Raw genomic sequence first — 24,826 nt, 5'->3', positions numbered from 1 at the left:
TGCCCCACTGCCTCCCTCCTGATCCAAATACATCCATTCATTTAGGATAAATCTCCCTCGATGGTGTCAGTAAAAATGACCAGTACATTTTTTGTTATGGTTAAAACCAAACTGGTTCACTCATGTCCCTGAGAGAAGTGTTATGGGCCAGGGTTTAGAAAACTCCAAACAAATCATGGAGTTCACCTGACCTACAACTGTTTTTTGATTTTGGTTACGATGAGCACAAGGGCCTGCCTTTCAGGTGTTATTCAACAGAGGCCTTCAGCCCTCTTAATCAAAAACAAAGTTTATTCTACAAATTCAGTTAACATTTTTATCAACACACACAGTAAGTATTTTTATCAACTACCAACATAAATACCCCACACAGCTACAGTACTCTATGTAGCTGTGTGGGGAGGTGTGGCGCTGCTAGTCAAGAGCAGTATTACGGTGGCGGAGAGGATGCTAGATGGGGACTCATCTTCCGAGGTAGTATGGGCTGAGGTTAGAAACATGAAAGGAGAGGTCACACTGTTGGGAGTCTTCTATAGGCCTCCAAATAGTTCTAGGGATGTAGAGGAAAGGATGGCGAGGATGATCCTGGATAAGAGCGAAAGTAACAGGGTAGTTATTATGGGAGACTTTAACTTTCCAAATATTGACTGAAAAAGATATAGTTCGAGTACATTAGATGGGTCGTTTTTTGTACAGTGTGTGCAGGAGGGTTTCCTGACACAGTTTGTTGACAGGCCAACAAGAGGCGAGGCCACATTGGATTTGGTTTTGGGTAATGAACCAGGCCAGGTGTTGGATTTGGAGGTAGGTGAGCACTTTGGGGACAGTGACCACAATTCGGTGACGTTTACGTTAAGGATGGAAAGGGATAAGTATACACCGCAGGGCAAGAGTTATAGCTGGGGGTAGGGAAATTATGATGCCATTAGACGTGACTTGGGGGGGATAAGGTGGAGAAGTAGGCTGCAAGTGTTGGACACACTGGATAAGTGGAGCTTGTTCAAGGATCAGCTACTGCGTGTTCTTGATAAGTATGTACCGGTCAGGCAGGGAGGAAGGTGCCGAGCGAGGGAACCGTGGTTTACCAAAGAAGTGGAATCTCTTGTTAAGAGGAAGAAGGAGGCCTATGTGAAGATGAGGTGTGAAGTTTCAGTTGGGGCGATGGATAGTTACAAGGTAGCTAGGAAGGATCTAAAGAGAGAGCTAAGACGAGCAAGGACGGGACATGAGAAGTATTTGGCAGGAAGGATCAAGGAAAACCCAAAAGCTTTCTATAGGTATGTCAGGAATAAGCGAATGACTAGGGAAAGAGTAGGACCAGTCAAGGACAGGGATGGGAAGTTGTGTGTAGAGTCTGAAGAGATAGGCGAGATACTAAATGAATATTTTTCGTCAGTATTCACTCAGGAAAAAGATAATGTTGTGGAGGAGAATGCTGAGCTCCAGGTAAATAGATTAGACGGCATTGAGGTACGTAGGGAAGAGGTGTTGGCAATTCTGGACAGGCTGAAAATAGATAAGTCCCCGGGACCAGATGGGATTTATCCTAGGATTCTCTGGGAGGCCAGGGAAGAGATTGCTGGACCATTGGCTTTGATTTTTATGTCATCATTGGCTACAGGAATAGTGCCAGAGGACTGGAGGATAGAAAATGTGGTCCCTTTGTTCAAAAAGGGGAGCAGAGACAACCCCGGCAACTATAGACCGGTGAGCCTCACGTCTGTAGTGGGTAAAGTCTTGGAGGGGATTATAAGAGACAAGATTTACAATCATCTAGATAGGAATAATATGATCAGGGGTAGTCAGCATGGCTTTGTGAAGGGTAGGTCATGCCTCACAAACCTTATCGAGTTCTTTGAGAAGGTGACTGAACAGGTAGACGAGGGTAGAGCAGTTGATGTGGTGTATATGGATTTCAGCAAAGCGTTTGATAAGGTTCCCCACGGTAGGCTATTGCAGAAAATACGGAGGCTGGGGATTGAGGGTGATTTAGAGATGTGGATCAGAAATTGGCTAGCTGAAAGAAGACAGAGGGTGGTGGTTGATGGGAAATGTTCAGAATGGAGTTCAGTCACAAGTGGAGTACCACAAGGATCTGTTCTGGGGCCATTGCTGTTTGTCATTTTTATCAATGACCTAGAGGAAGGCGCAGAAGGGTGGGTGAGTAAATTTGCAGACAATACTAAAGTCGGTGGTGTTGTCGATAGTGTGGAAGGAAGTCGCAGGTTACAGAGGGATATAGATAAGCTGCAGAGCTGGGCTGAGAGGTGGCAAATGGAGTTTAATGTAGAGAAGTGTGAGGTGATTCACTTTGGAAGGAATAACAGGAATGTGGAATATTTGGCAAATGGAAAAGTTCTTGAAAGTGTGGATGAGCCGAGGGATCTAGGTGTCCATGTACATAGATCCCTGAAAGTTGCCACCCAGGTTGATAGGGTGGTGAAGAAGGCCTATGGAGTGTTGGCCTTTATTGGTAGAGGGATTGAGTTCCGGAGTCAGGAGGTCATGTTGCAGCTGTACAGAACTCTGGTACGGCCGCATTTGGAGTATTGCGTACAGTTCTGGTCACCGCATTATAGGAAGGACGTGGAGGCTTTGGAGCGGGTGCAGAGGAGATTTACCAGGATGTTGCCTGGTATGGAGGGAAAATCTTATGAGGAAAGGCTGATGGACTTGAGGTTGTTTTCGTTGGAGAGAAGAAGGTTAAGAGGAGACTTAATAAAGGCATACAAAATGATCAGGGGGTTGGATAGGGTGGACAGTGAGAGCCTTCTCCCACAGATGGAAATGGCTGGCACGAGGGGACATAACTTTAAACTGAGGGGTAATAGATATAGGACAGAGGTCAGAGGTAGGTTCTTTACGCAAAGAGTAGTGAGGCCGTGGAATGCCCTACCTGCTACAGTAGTGAACTCGCCAACATTGAGGGCATTTAAAAGTTTATTGGATAAACATATGGATGATAATGGTATAGTGTAGGTTAGATGGCTTTTGTTTCGGTGCAACATCGTGGGCCGAAGGGCCTGTACTGCGCTGTATTGTTCTATGTTCTATGTAACCCTCAATAAATTTCCTCTTTAGCTGTTCCAATTTAATAACAAGATCCCATAAACCAGAAAACCCTTTTTGAAGGTGTGGCCCAGCACATCGCACTCGGGAGCTGGTCTGGATGTTCCTGTTTCCTTTCCAAACAGCAAGTTTGAATTTCTTCCAGAAAACAGTTATTTATTTTCAAGTTATCAAGCAGTCTGGAAACAGCTTTTAAAATGCAGATCGCGAAAAAAAAACATTCTTTCAACCTGTACAGAACAAAACCAAAACAAACTCAAAGTGAAAGTAAAACCAAATCCCAAAGCCACAGCCCAGCTCCACCCATACAATGACATCACTAAAGCCATGTGATAAGACAAAAACATTTCTTAAAGGGACACGCCCATGACAGAAGTAAATCTGCTATCCTTGACACTCTGGCCAAAATGTGCAAGTTACTCAGTTGTATCAAACAGCTTAAAAGTGGTGAAATAATGGATAGAGCAACATGACCTGGAAATGGAATTGCTCTGCGCCCGGAATATTCAGCCTGATGACGTAAGGTCAGGTTCCTGATGTCATCCTGCTGGTAAGCAATAATACAATGGGTGGTCTCCCCTCAAAACTGGGATCCTTTCTGCCATTTTACAATTGTCAATTTAGGAATAATTTAACTCAATAGCAGTCGACTACAATAATACTCAGCATGGAAAAAAGGCCATGGTTGCTTATCTGGACGGGTTTAAAGGCTGCAATCAGTCAGTGTGTGATTTCAGCAGTAGAACCTGCTGTGAGGTTTGTGAATTGTTCTTCTGGAAAGGTGAGAATGCACTGGCATCTAGAAAAAGGTTTTAATTCTGGTTTTCTTGACTTATTGTTTCATCTGCACTGCAGCGCTTGTGTTTTAAGCAACATGGGGATTGAGGTCTCTGGGAGAGGCAGATACTCTAGTGAGCAGGAGAGGAAGAAAAGAAGTGGGAAGGCACCAGGTGGTCAGTGGCATGAGGCACAAGAAGTGCATGAGGCATGAGGGTGCCTGCCCTGCACAGGAGCAAAGGGCTGCTGAGGGTGGGATGCTGCAGCTACAGAGATGTGACGGAGGAATTATTCACCCACCTGTGTATACAGGGTGAGAATGACGGGCAAGGATTTCTACTTCCTCCCACCCCGAGACCAGAAATTCACACCCAAGGTCAACGGACCTTTCAATGGTCCGTCAAATTTTCCCTTCCGCCCACAATGATTCCCATGACGGGTGGAACTGGAAAATTTACTCTGACGTACCTGCGAATGACTGAGGCATAGTACCAGGGGAGACTCAGGCTGTCAAGTGCCACTGTGACCTCTCTATGTGAGATTTCCTCAAACTGCCTGCATGTGTGGTCGCCCAATGCTAATTGCCCTGATGGTCACTATAGTGCTGATTTATTTTGTATCTAGATCATTTCAAGCTGAATGTGAGCACCTCAGTGACATAATGCAACCTGCTTCCCACCTGCACAAAGGTTTTCACAGATGTCATGTGCAGAAGAGCAGGTCAACATTTCCCATTCACTGTCAGTTAGAATGAGGCAGAGGCTTCATGGCAATGGCAGGTTTCACCGGGGTGCAGGGAGTGATAGATTGCATATATGGCTCCATAAAGTTTCCAGCAGACCAGCCCGGAACTGTTGTGAACTGAAAGGGCTACCATTCTCTGAATGTTGAATTAGTATGTTCTCAGCAACAGAGAATTGTATAGGTCTGTGCTGCAGCGGCCATAACTTGCAAGTGCATGTTTACTGGACATTATAGGAATGGCTGCAAGGTCAAGGAGTGGCTCATATCATGTCTGAATGGTTCTAGAACAGACGCCTAGTGCAGGTACAATAACAGCCATGACTCAACCAGGGCCATCATAGAGCAGTCAATTGGTTTCTTTAAGTTGAGATTCAGGTGCCTGGATGGATCGGGATGGGCTCTGCAGTAAGCTCCATCCCGACACTCCCTGTTGGCTGTGGTCTGGTGCAGTTTGCACAACATTGACCTCCAGAATGAGAAGGAGGAGCCAAAAACATTGGTTAGCCAAAGCTAGAGTATTGTGGGCAGTTCTGGAATCCACATTATAGGAGAAATGTTGTAGGATCTTCTTATTTTTCTTCCAAAAATAAGGTAGTCAGTCCAGCTGAAGCGGTGTCGAAAACACTCTTTAGTTTTAAATGTTTACTTAATACACTGGAATGAAAACTGAATCAAAACTTAGATCAAAATAACAGATAAACTTGTCAGACTACAGCGAAAAGGCATAGAAAAGGTAAAAGGAAATAGTTCAAAGAAATAATTTCTACGGATGATTCAGGAATTCCGGAAGGCTAGATTTCTCTCAGTCATCAATCATATGGATCATATTCTTAATGAAATTCTTATCTATGGTTTAGCCCCTTATTAACTTTCATTGATTCTAATTCTCAGCTGAGACCACCGCGCCCCCCACCCCAGATTCTTCAGAAAGGTGTAAGCCACTTAACAGGTGATCGGTCAATTAGACATTAATCACTTACCCCAAATTAATTATTATTTCTCTGAGACAGCACAGTTCCCATGTATTCTATCCCACGGTCAAAATCTTTGCGTCATGTCTAGTCTAGCCGTATTATTGTTATGAGTTAAGAGTGGAAGAGTGATGAGGTCCTGCAGATCAGGGAATTAGGCAGTAAGCTAAAAAGCAGGACCTCTAGGGTTGCAATCTCAGGATTACTCCCCGTACCACGTGCTAGTGAGGCTAGAACAAGGAGGATAGAATAGCTAAATACTTGGCTAAACTGCTGGGCCGGGATTCTCCCCTCTGGGGACTAAGTCCCCATGCCGGCGGGAAAACCAGCGCTAACCACTCCGGCGTCAACGGCCCCCCAAGGTGAGGGATTCTCACCTTTCAAGGGGACTAGGTGGACGGCGGAGGAGTTGGCAACGCTCCAGCCAGCGCTGAAAGATGGTGTGAGTTCGCGCATGCGCGGAATGGCCGGCATGATCTCGCGCATGCGCGGGACCACCATCGTGATTCCGCGTATGCGTAGACCGGCCGGCGTATCTTTGCGCACACGTGGGGGGTTCTCTTCTCCGCTCCGGCCCCCGGGCAATATGGTGGAGCACTACAGGGGCCTGGCACGGAAGGAAAAAGTGCACCCACGGAACAAGCCCACCCGCAGATCGGGCCAGGCCACCGTGGGCCCCCCCCCCCCGGGGTCGGATCCCCCCGCGCCCCCTCGAGGACCTCCCATGCATACTCACCTGCCAGGTCTCGCCGTGTGGGACCTGAGTACCTCACGCCGGTGGGACTGGCCAAAAATGGATGGCCGCTCAGCCCATCAGGGCCCGGAGAATCGCCGGGAGGGCTGCTGCCAACGGCGCCCGATCGGCGTGGCGGGAATCCCGCCCCCACCCAAAAGTTGGCACCTGAGAATACGGCAGCCGGCATCGGGGTGGCGGGGCAGGATTCGTGCCTACCCCTGGGGATTGTCTGACCCGGCAGGGGGTCGGAGAATCCCACCCATGGTGTAGGAGGGAGGGTTTCAGATTTCTGGACCCCTGGGATCTCTTCTAGTGCAGGTGTGACCTGTAGAAAAAAGGCAGGTTGCATCTAAACTGGAGGGGCACCATTATCCTGGCTGGGAGGTTTGCTAAAGTCACTCGGGAGATTTTAAACCAGTATGGCAGGGGTGTGGGAACCAGAGCGTTAGCTTCGAAGTTGTAATAACTGAAGGGGAAATAGAGAACAAAAATAAGAGAACAACATCACCTAAAACACAGAGAACACAGTGGTTTGAAGTGTATTTGTTTCAACACCAGAAGTAAAGCACTTATTAGTACTTGGAACAATGATGTGGCTATCACAGGAATGTGGTTAAAGGAAGGGCAGAATTGGCAGCTGAACGTTGGAGGATATATATGCTCCAGGAGAGATAGAGGGGGATGTAAAAGGAGTGGGGGAGTAGCATTAATGGTTAAGGAGAATATTATAGCCGTACTACAGGAGGACCTCTGAGGGCTCTACAATGAGGCAATCTGGGTAGAGCTCAGGAACAGGAAGGGGGCAATCTCAATGCTGGGCATTTATAACAGGCCCCCCAACTGCCAATGAGAGAGAGAGGAGCAGATAGGTAGAGAGATTTTGGATAGGTGCAAAAGTATCAGGGTTGTTGTGGTAGGGGATTTTAATTTCCCTTATATTGACTGGGACTAACTTAGTGCTAGGGGCTTGGATGGGGCAGAGTTTGTATAGTGTATCCAGGAAGGCTTCTTGATACAATATGTAGATAGTCCAACTAGGGAAGGGGCAGTACTGGACCTGGTATTGGGGAATGAGCCTGGACAGGTGGTTGAGGTTTCAGTAGGGGAACATTTTGGGAGTCGTGACCACAATTCTGTAAGTTTTAGGGTTCTTTTGGATAGGGATGAGAGTAAACCTCGTGTTAAGGTGCTAAACTGGGGAAAGGCAAATTACGATAACATTAGACAGGAATTGAAGAATTTGGATTGGGTGCGGCTGTTGGAGGATAAATCAACATCGGACATGTGGAAGTCTTTCAAGCGACAGTTGATTAGGATTCAGGAAAGTCATGTTCCTGAGAGAAGGAAGGATAAGTATGAGAAGTTTAGGGAGCCTTGGATAACGAGGGATATTGTGGACATTGTCAAAAAGAAAAAGGAGGCTTTTGTACGGTCTAGAAGGGTGGGGACAGCCGAAAGCCTTGAGGAGTATAAAGAAAGTAGGCAGGCATTTAAGTGGGAAATTAGGAGGGCTAGGAGGGATCATTAAAAGTCCTTGGCAAGTAGGATTAAGGTGAATCCCAAAGCTTTTTATTCATATGTAAAAAGCAAGAGTGTGGCCAGGGAAAGAATTGGACCATTTTCGGACTGTGGGGGGAATCTATGTGTTGAGCCAGAGAAAATGGGCGAGGTACTAAATGAGTTCTTTGCATTAGCATTCACCAAAGAAAAGGACTTTGTGGAAGGTGATTCTTGGGTAGGGTGTGTGGACAGTCTTGGTCATGTTGACATTGAAAAGGAGGAGGTAATGAAATGAAATGAAATGAAAATCGCTTATTGTCACAAGTAGACTTCAAATGAAGTTACTGTGAAAAGCCCCTAGTCGCCACATTCCGGCACCTGTTCAGGGATGCTGTTACGGGAATCAAACCGTGCTGCTGGCCTGCCTTGGTCTGCTTTCAAAGCCAGCGATTTAGCCCTGTGCTGAACAGCCCCTTGTTGGGTCTTTTAAAAGATATAAAGGTAGATAAGTGACCTGGGCAGATGGGATTTACCCCGGAATACTGAGGGAAGCAAGGGAAGAAATTGCTGGGGCCTTGACTGATATCTTTGTATTCTCATTGGCTACAGATGAGATCCCAGAGGACTGGAGATTAGCTAGGTACCGCTGTTTAAGAAATGTTGCAGGGATAATATGGGACTATAGGCCTATGAGCCTCACGTCGGTAGTAGGTAAATTATTGGAGAGAATTCTCAGGGGCAGGATTTAAACCCATTTGAAAACAAATGGACTCATAAGCGATAGACGGCATGGTTTTGTGAAGGGGAGGTCGTGCCTCACGAACTTGATCGAGTTTTTTGAGGAGGTGACAAAGATGATTGATGAGGGGAGGATGGTGGATGTTGTTTACATGGACTTCAGTAAAGGCTTTGACAAGGTGTCTCATGGCAGACTGGTACAAAAGGCGAAGTCACACAGGATCAGAGGTGAGGTGGTAAGATGGATACAGAACTGCTCGGTCACAGAAGGCAAAGGGTAGCAGTAGAAGAGTGTTTTCTGAATGGAAGGTTGTGACTAGTGGTGTTCCACAGGAATCTGTGCTGGGGCCTCTGTTTATCGTATACATAAACGATTTGGAGGAAAATATAGCTGGTCTGATTAGTAAGTTCATGGATGACACCAAGGTTGGTGGAGTGGCCGATAGTGTTGAGGATTGTCAGAGGATACAGCAGGACATAGATAGGTTGGAGACTTGGGCAGAGAAATGGCACATGGAGTTTAATCCAGACAAATGTGAGGTAATGCATTTTGGTAGATCCAACATACAGGGGAAATATACCATAAATGGCAAAACGTCGAGGAATATAGAAAGTCAGAAAGATCTGGGTGTGCAGGTCCACAAATCTTTGAAAGTGTCAACAAAAGTGGACAAGGTAGTCTAGAAAGCATATGGAATGCTTGCCTTCATTGGATGGGGCATCGAGTATGAAAACAGGCAAGTCATGCTGCAGTTGTATAGAACCTTGGTAAGGCCACACTTGGAATATTTTGCACAAATCTGGTCGCCACATTACCAGAAGGATGTGGAGGGTTTGGAGAGGAGGTTTACCAGGATGTTGCCTGGTCTGGAGGGTTTTAGCTATGCGGAGAGGCTGAATGGCTCAGACTGTTTTCATTAGAACAATGGAGGTTGAGGGGTGACCTGATAGAGGTCTACAAGATTATGAAGGGCATGTATAGAGTGGATGGGCAAGCACTCTTTCCCAGGATGGAGCGGTCAGTCACCAGGGGGCATAGGTTTAAGGTCCGTGGGGAAAGGTTTAGAGATGTGCGAGGCAGGATTTTTACACAGAGGTTGGAATGTGCTGCCAGGGGAGGTTGTGGAAGCAGATACATTAACAGCGTTCAAAAGGCACCTTGAAAAATACATGGATAGGATGGGTATAGAGGGAAACGGCACAAGGAAGTGCTGAGCGTTTTGGCCAAGGTTGGTATCATGATTGGTACAGCTTGGAGGGCCGAAGGGCCTGTTCTTGTGCTGTATTGTTCTTTGTTCTTTGACCTTTGAGTTTGTTTCAAATATGTTGAATGTACCTTTGTATCGCTTCTTTCTCGTACATCTTTTGAAATGTTGTCAGTATCGATAGACAGTCATGGTCAAGGTTTAATAGTTCACTCATTTTTTATAAGTCGATCATGCTTCTGCAGATTCAGTATTTTTTCAAGAATCATTTTAATCTCCGGTATAGGTTTAGTTGATTTTCTTAAAGGACCCTTACATCACTGTTAAACCCAATAGTTGTCATAGCACTTGATCGGGTTTAGAGGAGATTTACCAGGATGTTGCTGGGCTGGAGAGTTTTAGCTATGAAGAGAGATTGGATGGACTGGAATTGTTTTCCTTGGAGCAGAGGAGACTGATGAGGTGATTAAAATTATGAGGGGCATAGATAGAGTAGACAGGAAGAAGCTTTTCCCCTTGGTGAAGGGATCAATGACCAAGGGGCATGGATTTCAGGTACAGGGCAAGACGTTTAGAGGGGATGAGAGGAAAAAACTTTTCACCCAGTAGGTGGTGGGAGTCTGGAATTCAATGGTAGAAGCAGAAACCCTCATAGCAGTTAAGAAGTGTTTAGATGTGCACTTCCAATGCCAAGGCATACAAGGCTATGGGCCACGTACTGAAAAATGGGATTAGAATAGTTTGGTAGTTGTTTCTGACTGGCGCAGAAGTGATAGGCCAAAGGGCCTTTTCCGTGTTGTAGATCTCTGTGACTCTAATCGAGCATTCATTCCTCTGATGGTAATATCCATGAACACATGGGGAACCAGCACAGAACAATCAGGCAAAGTCAGCACGGATTAACAAAAGGGAAATCATGCTTGACAAATCTACTGGAATTCTTTCGCGTTGACCAGGGAGAACCGGTGAATGTGGTTTATATAGAATTTCAGAAGGCTTTCTACAAGGTCTCACAGAGCAGATTAATCTGTAAAGTTAAAGTGCATGGGATTGCAGGTGGTGTCTTGAGGTGGATAGAAAGTAAGTCAGCAGACAGGAAGCAAAATGTTGGAATAAATGTTTTTTTTCCCGATTAACAAGCAGTGACTAGTGGGTAACACAGAGATCAGTGCTAGGACCCCAACTGTTCACATTATATATTAATGATTTGGATGAGGGAACTAAATGTACTATCTCCAAATTTGCTGATGATACAAAGTTGGGTGTGTTGCTTTCTTTGGTTGTTTCTAAATATGGCGGTCAATATGGTAGCCTTCCTTAATTCTAATTCCGTTTGCTCTAGAGTCGCCAGGTATCTTTCGATACCGCCACAAGGTTCAAACCCGAATACCGATCAAAGAGTCGGTACACCAGTTAGTTAGTTCAAAGTCAAGACTATTTATTTACACAGCAATATCTACTCATGCACGAAATACTACAGACTAAACTATCACTACTGTAAAGCCTATACTTAGCTTCGGGCGCCCATTCAGTGGTAGGAACAATGGCCGTTGTTCCGTTCTGAGGCTGCTGGGGTCGAAGTGGTAGAGGGGAACAGCTAAGGTCGTCTGTCTGGTAACGAGCGTTGACCTTGGACTTACTTGCTTCTGGTGTAGCTGGTGGAAGGGTCTCTCTGCTGTGAGAGCCGATTCCAAGAGAGCGATTCCAAGGGGCCTTCTTCTTATACCCGAAGGGGGCTTCGTGCGCTTTTGGGCGGACTTGAACTTGGCCCCAATCAATTGGGCCATTTCTTGATCACTCGTATTGATCCTGACCAATAATGGGGTGGGTGCCCTGATGGCTGGGCGTGTCTTAGGTGGCTGTTGGCCTGCTTTGTTTTCTGCTTTCAGTTTGGGGAACTGGCGCCGCGAGGTCTGGGGCCAGATCGGTTACTTAAGGATCTTCCTTTGTTCCCGGAAATGGGCCATCCATATGCTAATGAGCCTACAGTTTCAGTCTCATCTGGGAGCTGTTTCTCCAATATGCAGACAGGCTCTGTGCCTGCTTGCTTTCTTAACATTGTCCATTTTTCCCTGCAATCTTTGCAAATGTCCATTTTGTATTCTGGAAGTGGCCATCCCAGATGGCTAAACCCCCTCCTTGTGATCCTCAACGCGAAGCGTGAAGGATCAAATTACCGCGTCGTCTTCGTTCTCCTCCTAAGTCGGGCACCCATAAGCCCTTGATAGGCTCTGCAGTGCTCTGTCCTATGAATTGCAACTTTTATTTTATGTACATACACCATTATAAAATTCCATGGGGCGCTATGACATTCAGGCATGCATTACAAAATAAAAAACTGGAACCGCTAACTGTCCTTAACTAAACTAACCTCAATCAATCAAAATAATTTGCAACATTTTAAACTGTACAATAGCAGTCAAGCACAGAGTTTTACATTTCTTTATTCAAACAAAACGAACACATACAAAGAAACGGATGTATTTTAATTCACTTAAAGGGGTTGGGGGGTTTGTTGAAGCCCGAAAATAGGGGATCTGAAGGTGTATACCGGGGTGCGGGAGGCTTTCCATTTCCTGAGTCGAAGGGTCTGAATGACACTGCAGAGTATCACCAGTACTAACAGTGCTTCCACAATGTCGGACAGGGAATACCAGGTGATGAACTTGTCACACCAGGTAGGTGTATCGGTAACTATCTCAAGGTTTAGTGTATGGCAGGGGTGGGAAACATTCACGGCCTGTGTGGTAGGGGTCAGGGGGGTAGCGTCCGCGCGCAACTGGAGGGATCCCGCTAAGATCCAACTGTAGAGCTTGATGGTTGTCTTCATCTTTCCTTCTTTCTGTCTTCTTTTCTTTTCCTGAGGTTCCCGAGTTCTATGGACACAAGCATAGTTTCTGTTATTATCTTGTTTAAGATCTCGTATGTCTGTGTGTCTATCCTTTTATTGCCAATCGCACGTTATAATTGGTCACCATCTGTGACTCCCTCATTTTTTTTTTAAAACCAAATATTTGGGGACAAGACATCTGAGAAAAATACTGACACAGTACGAGCCGTCTTGCAGCCTGTGTGATCTATGATCCTAGTGTTTGAGGATGTAAATAGCATCTGGAAGCAACCTAAGGGTTTCCATAAAGAAACAAAAGAGTTTTGAACTTAAAGTGCCAAAATGGGGTGCGTATGGGCCGTGGCGGGTAAGAATGGGTGAAATCCCCGGGTAGGACGGTGACCAGTGCCGTATGTGTTCTACCCGGGCGTAGCTGACCAGATGGGGGTCCTCAGGCAGGGCGGTGACCAGTGCCATTTCTCCACTGCCTGAGCGACCGGCAAGAATGGAACGAATATGTGGTCATCGTGGGTGCTGCCTCTCGTGATTACCTTCAAATCAGGAGAGTATGATTGATTGTCTGCCGACAAACTAGTTCCTCTAACAGCCAGTGGGCGTCAGAAAGGTAGTTCTGCCTGCATCAAGACGTGGCGTGGGGCCATGAAAACTTTAAATTAACAAACAACATTCAACATTCACAATGACAAACAAACATACATTACAAACATGGTGCAGGTTCCAACAGAAAGGACACCGTAACTCTCCATCGGTTCCTTTTTACAATCATCTGGACACCTCATTGTTCTAAAGCGAACAGAGTTGCAAAGGGATTTGTTTGGTGGGAGTCAGACTCTATGTCATCATCTTCTCCCGGCTGCCATGCTCTTGACTGGAGTAGGTTTGCTAAAGCTGCTTGGGGTGAATTGGGGTCCATCTCATCATTCTGGATGAGCCTGAACGAATTGTCTCTGTGCCAAAATCTTGTGTCGAGGTTGGAGCTGCTAGGGTTTAATCCATAATCGTAGGGCGGTGGGTCTGGGTCAGGGGCTTTAATGTATGTTATCTCAAAGGGGTCGCTGGAATCATGTTCGGAATCGCCGGGAGTGGGGCCTGGTGCAGGGGTGAAATCGTAGCGTGGTGTGCTGGGGCTGTCGCTATCGCTGTTGCTGCTGGTTGAAGGAAGGGAGAGGCGGAGTTGTGCCTCTGGGGGTGGAGTCGAAGTCGTGTCTGTGGATGGGCTGGACAGGTTGGGGGAGGGGAGGAATACGTCGTTCGTGGGCGGGGCGTGCTCATCTGCTGCTGCAAGCGAGATGTAGTGTGAATGGTTGTTCTGCGAGCCATAAGCCTTAAACTGGTTTATGTGGAGCCACGCAGACTTGCCATTCAGATAGGTGATCTCATACATAGAGGGGCTGACTTTATCTGAGATGGAGTACGGTCCAGATAATTTGGGGGAAAGGAATGAACTGGGGTTGTACAAACTCAGTGGCGTGTACCATTTTATCAAAGCAAGCTTTGCTTTGCTTCTTGCGGGTTCCAAGTCTGACGGCTGCTGCAAGCTGGGCGGCCTTCACATTCTCAATAACCTGTTGTACTGCTTTCTCATGCGTGAGGGGGGTACTGTGGGGCTGGCCAAATCCAGTCCTAATGAATATTCTGTGCCTTTCAAAGGGCGTACGGTCATGAGGGTGTGGGGTGTGTGTCCTGTGGACGTGGATACCGTGTTTCGAATGAACATTAATGCAAATGGGAGAACTGTGTCCCAGGTGCTGTTGTGCTGTTGCACCATTTTTCTGAGGGTGGCTTTTAGAGTTCTGTTCATCCTTTCTACAATGCCGCTTGATTAGGGGTGGTATGCAATATGAAACTTTTGTTTTATTACAAAAATTGTGAGGACGTTTTTCATCATTTGTCCTGTAAAATGGGAGCCTTGATCGGACTCTACTGCGTGGGAGGCCCCATTTTGTAATGATGTGCTGGGTTAGGATTTTAGCTGTCGTTTTGGCAGTGTTTGTTCTGGATGGAAAAGCTTCCACCCATTTTGTGAAGGTGTCGATGACCACCAACACATACTTAAAACCATTTCTGCAGGGGGGTAGGGGTCCTATGTAATCTATTTGCAAATTCGTCCACAGGACACACCCCCCACACCCTCATGACCGTGGGTGTGACTAAGCTGAGCCTTTCTTGCATATCTGTCCGGATTGTTCTGGGCACAGATTAAATGTCATGTGAGTGTACCTTTAAGACATGAATGTTTAAGCAATGTACCTTTAAGAAAACAGTGATGTCAGAGAGTGGGTGGAGCTGGACATTAGGTCAGCCATTTTGGCAGGTTTTTAGTTTCAGTTTAAAAACAGCTTGTGTGTGTCTGTGTGTTTCCAGAGAGCTGCAAGTTTTAAAAACATCTTGTGTGTGTCTGTGTTTGCAGTGAGCTGGATCTCTGCCATAAAAGGCCATCTCTGGATCATTTGGGTGATTTGAACTTAAAATAGTAAAACCTTTAACCGGATGTGATTTTGTTTAAATGTGTTAAGTCTCTTGGAAGTTTGAAGGAACATTTTAAGGAATGATTTACTGTTGCAATATTTTCTGAGTTATCTTTGAAGTAAGGGGTGTTAAGAGATCCAATGTTTATTTAAGATGTTAAGTTGAGTTCCTGGAATAAACAGTGTTTTGTGTTTAAAAACCCACGTGTCCATAATTGTAATCCCACACCTAGGGAAAAAGCCGTGTGCTAGGAAAAGCAACAAATCCATTAAAGGGAGAGGTTGGTTGAACTCCCTGATACATTTTGGGGTTCTGAAAATGCCTCGCCCATAACATAAGCAATTCACAATGTAATGGGTAACATTGGCCTTTAAATCAGGCCACCAGCAGAGAGGTCTGAGGTGGGCTAGGGTAGGTTCAATGCCCTGGTGTCTATGATTGTAATGGAACAAACAAATAATTATGTAGTCCCCTGGCTGGGGACTACATAAATGCCGTTTTTAAGAACCACACCATCATGTGTGGTTATCGTTTTTAAACTTATCATAAGGGGCTGGGAAGTTGCCTTTTAAAATTCCCTTGAGCTTCTCATCTTCCTTTTGAGCCTTTGCCAAATCTTGAATGTTGGTCTGTGAGACCTGAACCGCGTGTACTGGGGCGCTTTCGGGGGGGGATTCCAAAAGTGACCGTGACTGGAACCTGCCTTTGCTAGGGGGTCTGCCTTAACATTACCAGGGGGGGAGGAACGATGATGACTGCGAACTTTGATGATTCCATATTTCCTATCTTTGGCCGTTTTCAGAATATGTTGGAGTAATGGGGCTGAGGGTAGCGGCTTTCCGTCTGCGGAAATGAATCCTCTAGTTTCCCACAGGGGTAGGAATTCTGTTAAACTGTTGCTGACATATAAACTGTCCGAATATATGTCGGCTGGGGTCGGAAACAAGTCGGGGTGATCTACAATATAAGCTATGGCTGCTAGTTCTGCTGCCTGCGAGCCTAAATGTCCTGGCAATTTTAATGAAATCTCTTGTAGGGCGCGTCCCTGTGCGTCCTCTACATAAATACCGCAACCTGTAATTCTTTTCCCCTTTAGAACTGTGGAGGAGCCATCCACATAGATTCTCAGGGGTGCGCATGTGTCTGTGGGCTGGGGTCTCTGGAGCGTAGTACCTGGTTTCCTGGGGGCTGACTTAGATATAAAGGGTCCTGTATTATGTTTAGTGGTGATGATTTCACACTCATGTGGGGTACCTGCATATTGTAAATTATCGGCTAGGAAAGTGTGGGTCTTGGTTCTCTTAACTGTTATGTCCCGTCCCTGTAAAAGAAGGGTCCAACGGGCTGCACGGGTCTGGCTGACTGTGCCATCCTTAAGTCTATCATCTAGTAGTAGCTGTGTTGGGGTGTGTTCAGTGAGAATGGTGATGGGGTTGTGTCCTGTAATGTAGGTGAAGTATTGTACTGCCCAAAAAACTGCGAGCAGGTGCCTTTCGCAGGCAGAAAATCCTTGCTCGACTGGATCTAATACGTATAAGGCGTATGCCACGGGGCCTAAGCGATCATGTCGTTCTTGGAGGAGCACGGCCGAAAGGGTTCGGTCGGTAGTTGCAACCTCAATTGCGTACGGGGAAAGTGGATCTGGGACCTATAATGCAGGGGCTGTGCTGAGGGCTCTTTTTAAAGCATCCACGGCATCTGTATGCTGTGGAAGCCATTCCCAAGGTGCTTGTTTCTTGAGAAGTTCGGATAGGGGCGCTGCTTTTGTGGCGAAACCGTCGATATGGTTTCGGCAGTAGCCAACCAGTCCTAGAAATGACCGGAGGGCTGAGACATTATGGGGCAGGGTAATTTGACGATTGAGTCGATTCTTTTCTGCTCGATCTCGCATTTGCCATGTGTGATTAGTGTTCCGAAGTAAATCACTTTTTCCTGTAAAATGTGGGCCTTCTTGGGGTTAACTTTACAGCCAATTTGTTGTTGGAGTCCTAATAATTCGGCGAGAAGCAAAATGTGCTCTCCCTTTGTGTCCGTCTGTAGTAGCAGATCATCTACATATTGGACTAGACAATTGGGTCGGGAAAATGTTGCTAATCCATTTGCCAGCTGTCGGTGGAAAATGGAGGGGGAGTTGTGGAAGGCACGTCCACGTATATTGCTGTCCCTGGAATGTGAATGCAAATTATATTGGCATGCTTTATCCAATGGAATGGACCAAAAGCCGTTGCTAATGTCCAAAACCGAATTTTTTTTGACTGTAGTCCCTGTTTAAGCATGGTCTCGGGACTCGTGGCTACGGTGGGGGCTGCTACTGGGGTTACTTTGTTCAGTTCCCGGTAATCAATGGTCAGTCGCCATGATCCATCGGGTTTCCTGACGGGCCAAATTGGTGTGTTATTCATGGAGGCTACTGATCGGAATACGCCTTGATCAAGCAAACTCTGTATAACTTTTGAGATTTCTCCCTCTGCTTCTTGGGGACAACCGTCTTGCTTTGGGGTCGGGACCTGTAATATTCACTATGCCAGCGATCTTGCCACAGTCGTGCTTGTGCTGTGCAAATGCTGCTTTGTGTTGCTGCAGGACTTCCCTAACTTGTTTGTTCTGGCTAATGGCTCGAGGGTCGAACCAGAAGTCTCCTACTGCGCTGATCCTATTTTCATACTCTCCTACTGTGAGCGTGGCGGGGGCTCGTGCTGCCTTTGCCATTCTCCATACACATTTATTTACTGGACCAAATGGGAGGTTGTGGGAGCTCATGAAGTCAATTCCTAAGATGTGTTCGGCTGTCTGGGGTAGAACGACCAGAACTACAGGGTGTTTTGTTTTAATGTTCCCTATCTCGAATACGACAGGGGCTGTGATGTGTCCCTGCTGTAAATGCCCTGTAAAACCGCTGAGTGTAATGGTGTCGGTGGTGGGCCACGAGTCTCGCTGAAACATCGTGGAGGAATCGAGCGTGGTGCGGGACCCTCCTGTGTCCCAGAGGAATTCTACGGGGTGTGCCCAGACTGAGTCTGCCACTACCGGTCTAACTGACTTGTCCCAAAGGGTGTCGCAGACCCAAATTTGGGAGCCCGAACACCGTCAGTCGGTGGCGTTCATATCTGCGTTCTCAGACCGGGCGCTAACGCTGTGAATTGGCTTTGCCCTATTCTTATTTAGGGTGCCTGCCTGTTGGTTTCTCTGCTGCTTCTGTGGCGCATTGCACTCTCATGCATAGTGTCCTAATTGTCCACAATTATAACACTCCTGGGATATGGGTTGCTGTGGGCTGTTCCTGCCCTCATTTACCCATGCGGGGTTCTGGTGCATCCTAACTGGATGCATGTCTGCCTGTTCTTCCTCTGTTTTAACAAATGCGGTTTTGCCTTGGATGGACTGTTCCCAGGGGCGGGACAATCTTTTCAAAACCCATCTCTCATTGTGGGCCTCATCTGAGGGGTCGTAATTTGCGCAAGCTCTCTGTCCTGCCTCTGTCGCATGAGAGACTAGGATGCAAGTCCATTTGGCCATATTATCTGGGGACAAATGGGCGTGGGCTGACTCTCCGAATACCGCTGTGAAATGTATCCAAAGGCGTCCAGCAAACGCTGTGGGGTGCTCTGCCTTATTTTGCCCACACTTGTTTAGGCCTTCTACGGGGTGTTCTTTGTTATAGCCGATCGCATCTAGGATCGCTGTGTGCATTTCTTGAAGAGTACCTCCTCCTACATTCTATGGGTCGGGAAGGGCTGCCACGACTGAAGGGTCGAGGCTTGAAACTGTGAGCTTCACTTGCTCCTTTTCATCCAGGCCGTACATGGTTGCCTGCTGTTTTACCCTTGCAAAGAACTGGTGGGGGTCCGATGTGGGTAGGAACGGTGTAATCTTATCACACGCGTCCCGTAATTGGGAGACGGTTAACGGGGTAGTGTATAGGAAATCTGCGTTTCCTTCTGCTGCGGCCCTGCGATGTGTTCATCGGGGTGTGTTCTGCTTGTGCAGTCGGGGGTTGGGGTGCTTTTCGTTTCTGGGGTTTTTCCTGTGTGCATGTCCCATATACATATCTGTGGGCAGTCTCATTTAACTCCTGCCAATCGGGGCCATTTTCCTGGTCTACATGGGGTCCAAACGTACTCTGAAATCCATTCTGAACAGAAAGCGGAGATTGCAATTCTGCAATTTGCTTCCGGCACTTTGTGTGATCTACCTAGATCTGCCTTTGTTCTGTTGTGGAAGTGTGGAGTGCTCGTAGGGCTGCCTTTAAGTCGCTGCACTGCCTCTATAACTGGTCAACTTGCTGTTCGGTTTCTTGTCTTACCAACACCGCACGTTGCGTGTCTTGGTAGGCTTTGTCGTATTGGGACTGATAGCTGCTCAAATGGGTGAGACAAGACTGGTGTGCCCGCTTGGCATCCTCCACCTCCTTGTCCCTCGCCGCTAACTGCTCTCTCAGTTCCTTGTTCTCTCTCTCATATCCACTCACATCTCCTTCACTACTCTTGTCCCTCTCCTCAATCTCTCTACGGAGAGTCCTCACGACCTCCTCTGTGTCTCGCAATTGTGCCAAGCAGGACACGATTGCCATCGGCTTGCAAGCTTTCCCTAAGCTCTTCCTATGGATCTCTGTCAGGTTCTCCCACCAGGTATGCCCTGTACTTCCGGGACCTGTTTCATAATTGGCACAGAATTCACTCCAAAGGGGCCATCCTTTCCCTTTGAGATATTTCCTGATCTCCTCTTCCCATACGGGACACTGTCCTACTCTACTGTTCGCTGCGACCTCGAATTCCTGGGGGTTCATAAGGCGTTCCATTGCATTCATTGCCATTTTTATCGCTATCACTGTGGTCTCTACCGAATTTGGAACAGGGGGTGATAAACTGATAATGTAAACACGGGTACGGCTTACGCTAATTTCCGGCCAACAAAACTCCCGACAGTTTTACGCAACAAAATCTCTCAGGTTTACCTTATATCCCTGTTAGTACGCATGCATTAACACACTTCCGAACCTTGGAAGTTTGATCAGTATCGTTCTTACACTTGTGGTTTTTTTGTTTCCAATTGGATTCCAATTTAAACTTGGGTTCTCTCGAAGTGACTCGGCCACTTCTAGGTCGAGTCCCGTCAGATGTCGCCAGTAAATGTTGCTCTCTTTGGTTGTTTCTAAATATGGCGGTCAATATGGTCGCCTTCCTTAATTCTAATTATGTTTGCTCTAGAGTCGCCAGGTATCTTTCGATACCGCCACAAGGTTCAAACCCGAATACCGATCAAAGAGTCGGTACACCAGTTAGTTAGTTCAAAGTCAAGACTATTTATTTACATGCACAGCAATATCTACTCATGCACGAAATACTACAGACTAAACTATCACTACTGTAAAGCCTATACTTAGCTTCGGGCACCCACTCAGTCAGAGGAATAATGGCCGTTGTTCAGTTCTGAGGCTGCTGGGGTCGAAGTGGTAGAGGGGAACAGCTAAGGTCGTCCGTCTGGTAGTCAGCGTTGACCTTGGACTTACTTGCTTCTGGTGTAGCTGGTGGAAGGGTCTCTCCGCTGTGAGAGCCGATTCCAAGAGAGCGATTCCAAGGGACCTTCTTCTTATACCCGAAGGGGGCTTCGCGCGCTTTTGGGCAGGCCTTGAACTTGGCCCCAATCAATTGGGCCATTTCTTGATCATTCGCATTGATCCTGACCAATAAAGGGGTGGGTGCCCTGATGGCTGGGCGTGGCCTAGGTGGCCATTGGCTTGCTTTGTTTTCTGCTTTCGGTTTGGGGAACTGGCGCCGCGAGATCTGTATCTTCCTTTGTTTCCGGAGATGTGCCATCCATATGCTAATGGGCCTACAGCTTCAGTCTCGTCTGGGAGCTGTTTCTCCAATATGCAGACAGGCTCTGTACCTGCTTGCTTTCATAACATTGTCCATTTTTCCCTGCAATCTTTGCAAATGTCCATTTTGTATTCTGGAAGTGGCCATCCCAGATGGCTACAGGTGGGAGTGTGAGCTGTGAGGAGGATGCAGAGATGTCTCAGTATGGTTTGGACACGCTGAGTGAGTGGGCATATTCACGGCAGACACAGTATAATGTTGATAATGTGAGGTTATCCATTTCACTAGCAAAAATAGGAAGGCAGATTATTATTTGAATGGGTGTAAATTGAGAAAGGTGGATACTCAGCAAGGCCTTGGTGTCATTATGCACCAGTCGCTGAAAGTAAGCATGCAGGTGCAACAGGCAGTAATTGCAGCAAAACATCCCTGCTCCTGTATTCAAAGCCTCTCGCTAGGAAGGCCAACATATTATTTGTCTTCTTTACTGTCTGTTGTACCTGCATGCTTACCTTCAGTGATTGGTGTACAAGGACATGCCCTCCGGTCTTGTTGCATATTCCCCTCTCCTAATTTATGGCCATTCAGATAATAGCCTGCCATTTCGTTTTTGGTCCCAAAGTGGATAATTTTAATTTGGATTTGTTTATTGTCTTGTGCATGAGGCACAGTGAAAAATATTGTTCTGCATAGAGTCCAGACAGATCATTCCATACATGAAAAAAAAACATAGGGCGTACATAAATACTCAATGTAAATACATAGACACAGGCAGCGGGTGAAGCATACAGGAGTGCAGTACTACTCAGTAGAGAAGAGGTGTGAAGAGATCAGGTCAGTCCATAAGAGGGTCATTCAGGAGTCTGGTAACAGTGGGGAAGAAGTTGTTTTGAACCTATTGGTGCGTGTTCTCAGGCTTTTGTATCTCCTGCCCAATGGAAAAAGTTGGAAAGGTGAGAGGGGTCTTTGATTATGTTGCCCGCTTTCTCAAGGCGGCAGCAGGTGTAGAGAGAGTCAATGGATGGGAGACGGGTTTTCCTGATGGACTGGGCTGTGTTCACAACTCTGTAGTTTCTTACGGTCTTGGGTCGAGCAGTTGTCATACCAGGCTGTTATGCAGCCAGATAGGATGCTTTCTCTGGTGCATCTGTAAAAATTGACAAGAGTCAATTTGGACATGCCAAATTTCGGGCAAGTCTAGAACACGTGGACGTGATTCGTGGGATCCCCCCCGCACACCACCCACACCCATCCTCCACCCCCGCAAAGAACCGGCTCATCCTTAAATCCATCATGTGGGCCCTATGCACCACCTTAAACTGGATTAACAGGGGGCTTGAGTTTAAGTGCCGTGGGGTTATGCTGCAACTGTACAGGATCCTGGTGAGACCACATTTGGAGTATTGTGTGCAGTTCTGGTCACCTCATTATATGAAGGATGTGGAAACATTGGAAAGGGTGCAAAGGAGATTTACCAGGATGCTGCCTGGATTGCAATCTGCAGTGCATAGGGGCTTTTCACAGTAACTTCATTGAAGCCTACTTGTGACAATAAGCGATTATTATTATTAGTTCTCCATGCCTATTATACGCTTTCTTTTTCTGTTTGATCTTCCCCTGAGTTCCACTAGACAACCAGGTGGGTCTAGATTTGGCAGGACCACTCTTATTTTTGGAGGGGACATGTCTACTTTGTACATTTAGGATTTCGCTTTTTCGTGCTTCCCACTGGTTTTCCACTGATTTATCCTCCAGCAGTGCTAGTCAGTCCACCTCAGCCAAATTAATTGTCACTTGTCAAAATTTGCCTTTCACCCTGTTCAAAATTTTTACTCCTGCTTTATCTCTGTCCTTTTCCATGACCTCACACTCCTCCCAGTCCATGGTCTCGCATAAAGCCCATGGTCTCGCATAAAGTTCATCGTCTCCTTCGGCGAATCAAAACAAAATACTTGCTTTTGGTGCGTCACCCACAAGCGGTAGGGGTACAAAACATTGAACTTCACCCCCTTCTTGTAGAGGGCGGCTTTCGTCCAATTATACCGGCCCTCCACTTGGCCAGCTCTATACCCAGGTCCTGGTAAATCGTCAGCTCACTCTTCTCCCAGGTACACTCTTCTCCTGCCTCCGCTCCACCCACTCGATCGCTGCTCTAAGTTGGGCTCCACCAACTTAACCAAATCCTCTGAGGCCTCCTACCTCTGCTGCTGAAATTTACCATTGAGTCCCCTTGCTCTCCCCCATAGAATAGAATCCCTACAGTGCACAAGGAGGCCATACGGCCCACCAAGTCTACACTGACCCTCTGAACGAGCACCCCACCAAGCCCCATACCTGTAACTCCATAACCCTACCTAACCCTTTGGACACTACGGGCAATTTAGCATGACCAATCCAACTATCCTGCACATCTTCTCCTGTGTAACACCACAAAAACATTCTTGCTCCAAGTGCTCTCTCTTCGTCACGGCATTTCTCATCCAATGCGCCATACGCCACTCCCACCAGACCTGTATTACATGCCCTGGGCACTCTTGCACCTTTTGCCCTCAAACACCACACAATTTGAGTGCAGAAGGACTGAAAAAAATCCACCTAGAGCGGGAGCCATCAAATGAGCGACCACTCACTCCATTGCCCCCATCGGCTTTAAACTTTATTTCCAAAAGTGAGAAGCACATTCAATAATTATATTTTTTCAATCTCATTTTCAGTTTCAACTAAAGTGTGCTACTCTTTTAAGGTGTGACATAATTTATCACCCTTTTATTCAAAAACATTTTAGATTAAGTTAGATTCAATGGTGAATCCAAGTCAACTTGAGAACCTGGACTGATTTCTCTTTTAAAGCTTCACATATATATTATCAGAAGAGGAAGTAAATTATTTTAGACTATTATCAACTGGAGAAATCCTAAACATTCAGATTGTTCATTTATTCAGTTTAAAAATTAAGGTATAATATCCTTTCCATTAATATATCTTATGATATCCATCAAGTCCTGTCATGTAGCAAAATACCAAGGTTGTTTTCTGCCAAAAGTTATAACTGCCTCTGCAAAATGATATGGAACAATATTGATAGTCCTTGGATGAGCCAGTGGTGCAACACTTTGCGAAATAGATGATCTCTGGATCCTGTACTGTAATTGTTCTATAGATCTTAAATCATTATCATTTTTTAAATTCCAGGTATTAAAAACTATTTTTTTTAACTGTACATTTACTGGAAGGAAGCTATCAAATTAATCAGAATAGTTTGGGAGGTGTCTCAGTAAATTTTTCTTCTGATTCCTGTGCAGACAGGTTTGCTACTCTTTGTTTCAGTTTAAGGTTCTGTTCATTATTGTAAGTCATGTAGGTACTAGTTTGAAAATCAGGTCTATCATTGCAGGTTCGCTGCAAACGCAATGCATAGAGGTTGAAACTGATGATTGAATTCATAGGGCAGTTTTATGTTCCTCCTCCTGTGGCTTTGTAGGCAGGGGCTGACTGTAAAATATCTGACAACCTTCCCACCAGCTTCCTGCCTGCCTCATCCGCACTGCAGCTTCCAGCATTGCAGGGGCCAGAAAACTGCCCACCAATCAGATTGCTTGGCAGATCACTGAGGAGAGACTTCTCCCTGCTGGAGAGGTAGATGTCCCGTCTTCAGCCAATTAACACTGTGGTGCAAGCAGTATCGAAAACCCTGCCAGCCTCAAACTCCTGGTCAAAAATATAGGTAAGATTCTACAAAGGAGGCAGCAATCAGCAAGGTGGTTGACAATATTAGTACATTCCTTCCTCTAGCTGTCTTGCACATAGGTTGTGTTGCAAGGTACTGCCTGTCATAATATACACCAGTACATTATGGTGCAGACACACACACACACACACACACTGATGGACATGCAGTGGGACCAATCAGCGTACACAACACCGCAGCCAACCAGCAGTGAGAGCAC

The 24,826-nt window shown here is 46.4% G+C and overlaps 1 protein-coding gene across 3 annotated transcripts in view; it reads right to left on the bottom strand.

Annotated features, from left to right (window-relative positions):
* Nucleotides 1-11,200: 11,200 nt before the first annotated feature.
* LOC140424867 (patched domain-containing protein 3-like) overlaps nucleotides 11,201-24,826 on the bottom strand; it is a 47,996-nt gene continuing 34,370 nt past the window's right edge. Inside the window, exon 5 of one of the 3 annotated variants that reach the window (XM_072508402.1) lies at nucleotides 11,201-12,616. In XM_072508402.1, the coding sequence (XP_072364503.1) occupies nucleotides 12,440-12,616 (177 nt within the window). In that variant the 3' untranslated portion in view covers nucleotides 11,201-12,439. The remainder of the gene's footprint in view (nucleotides 12,617-24,826) is intronic. The other 2 variants (XM_072508405.1, XR_011947712.1) reach the window with 2 other exon arrangements.

This window comes from Scyliorhinus torazame, chromosome 6 (assembly GCF_047496885.1).
Source record: "Scyliorhinus torazame isolate Kashiwa2021f chromosome 6, sScyTor2.1, whole genome shotgun sequence".
Taxonomy (NCBI): Eukaryota; Metazoa; Chordata; class Chondrichthyes; order Carcharhiniformes; family Scyliorhinidae; genus Scyliorhinus; species Scyliorhinus torazame.
Note: the sequence above shows the minus strand (reverse complement) of the source record. Positions and strands in the feature narration are given on the sequence as shown.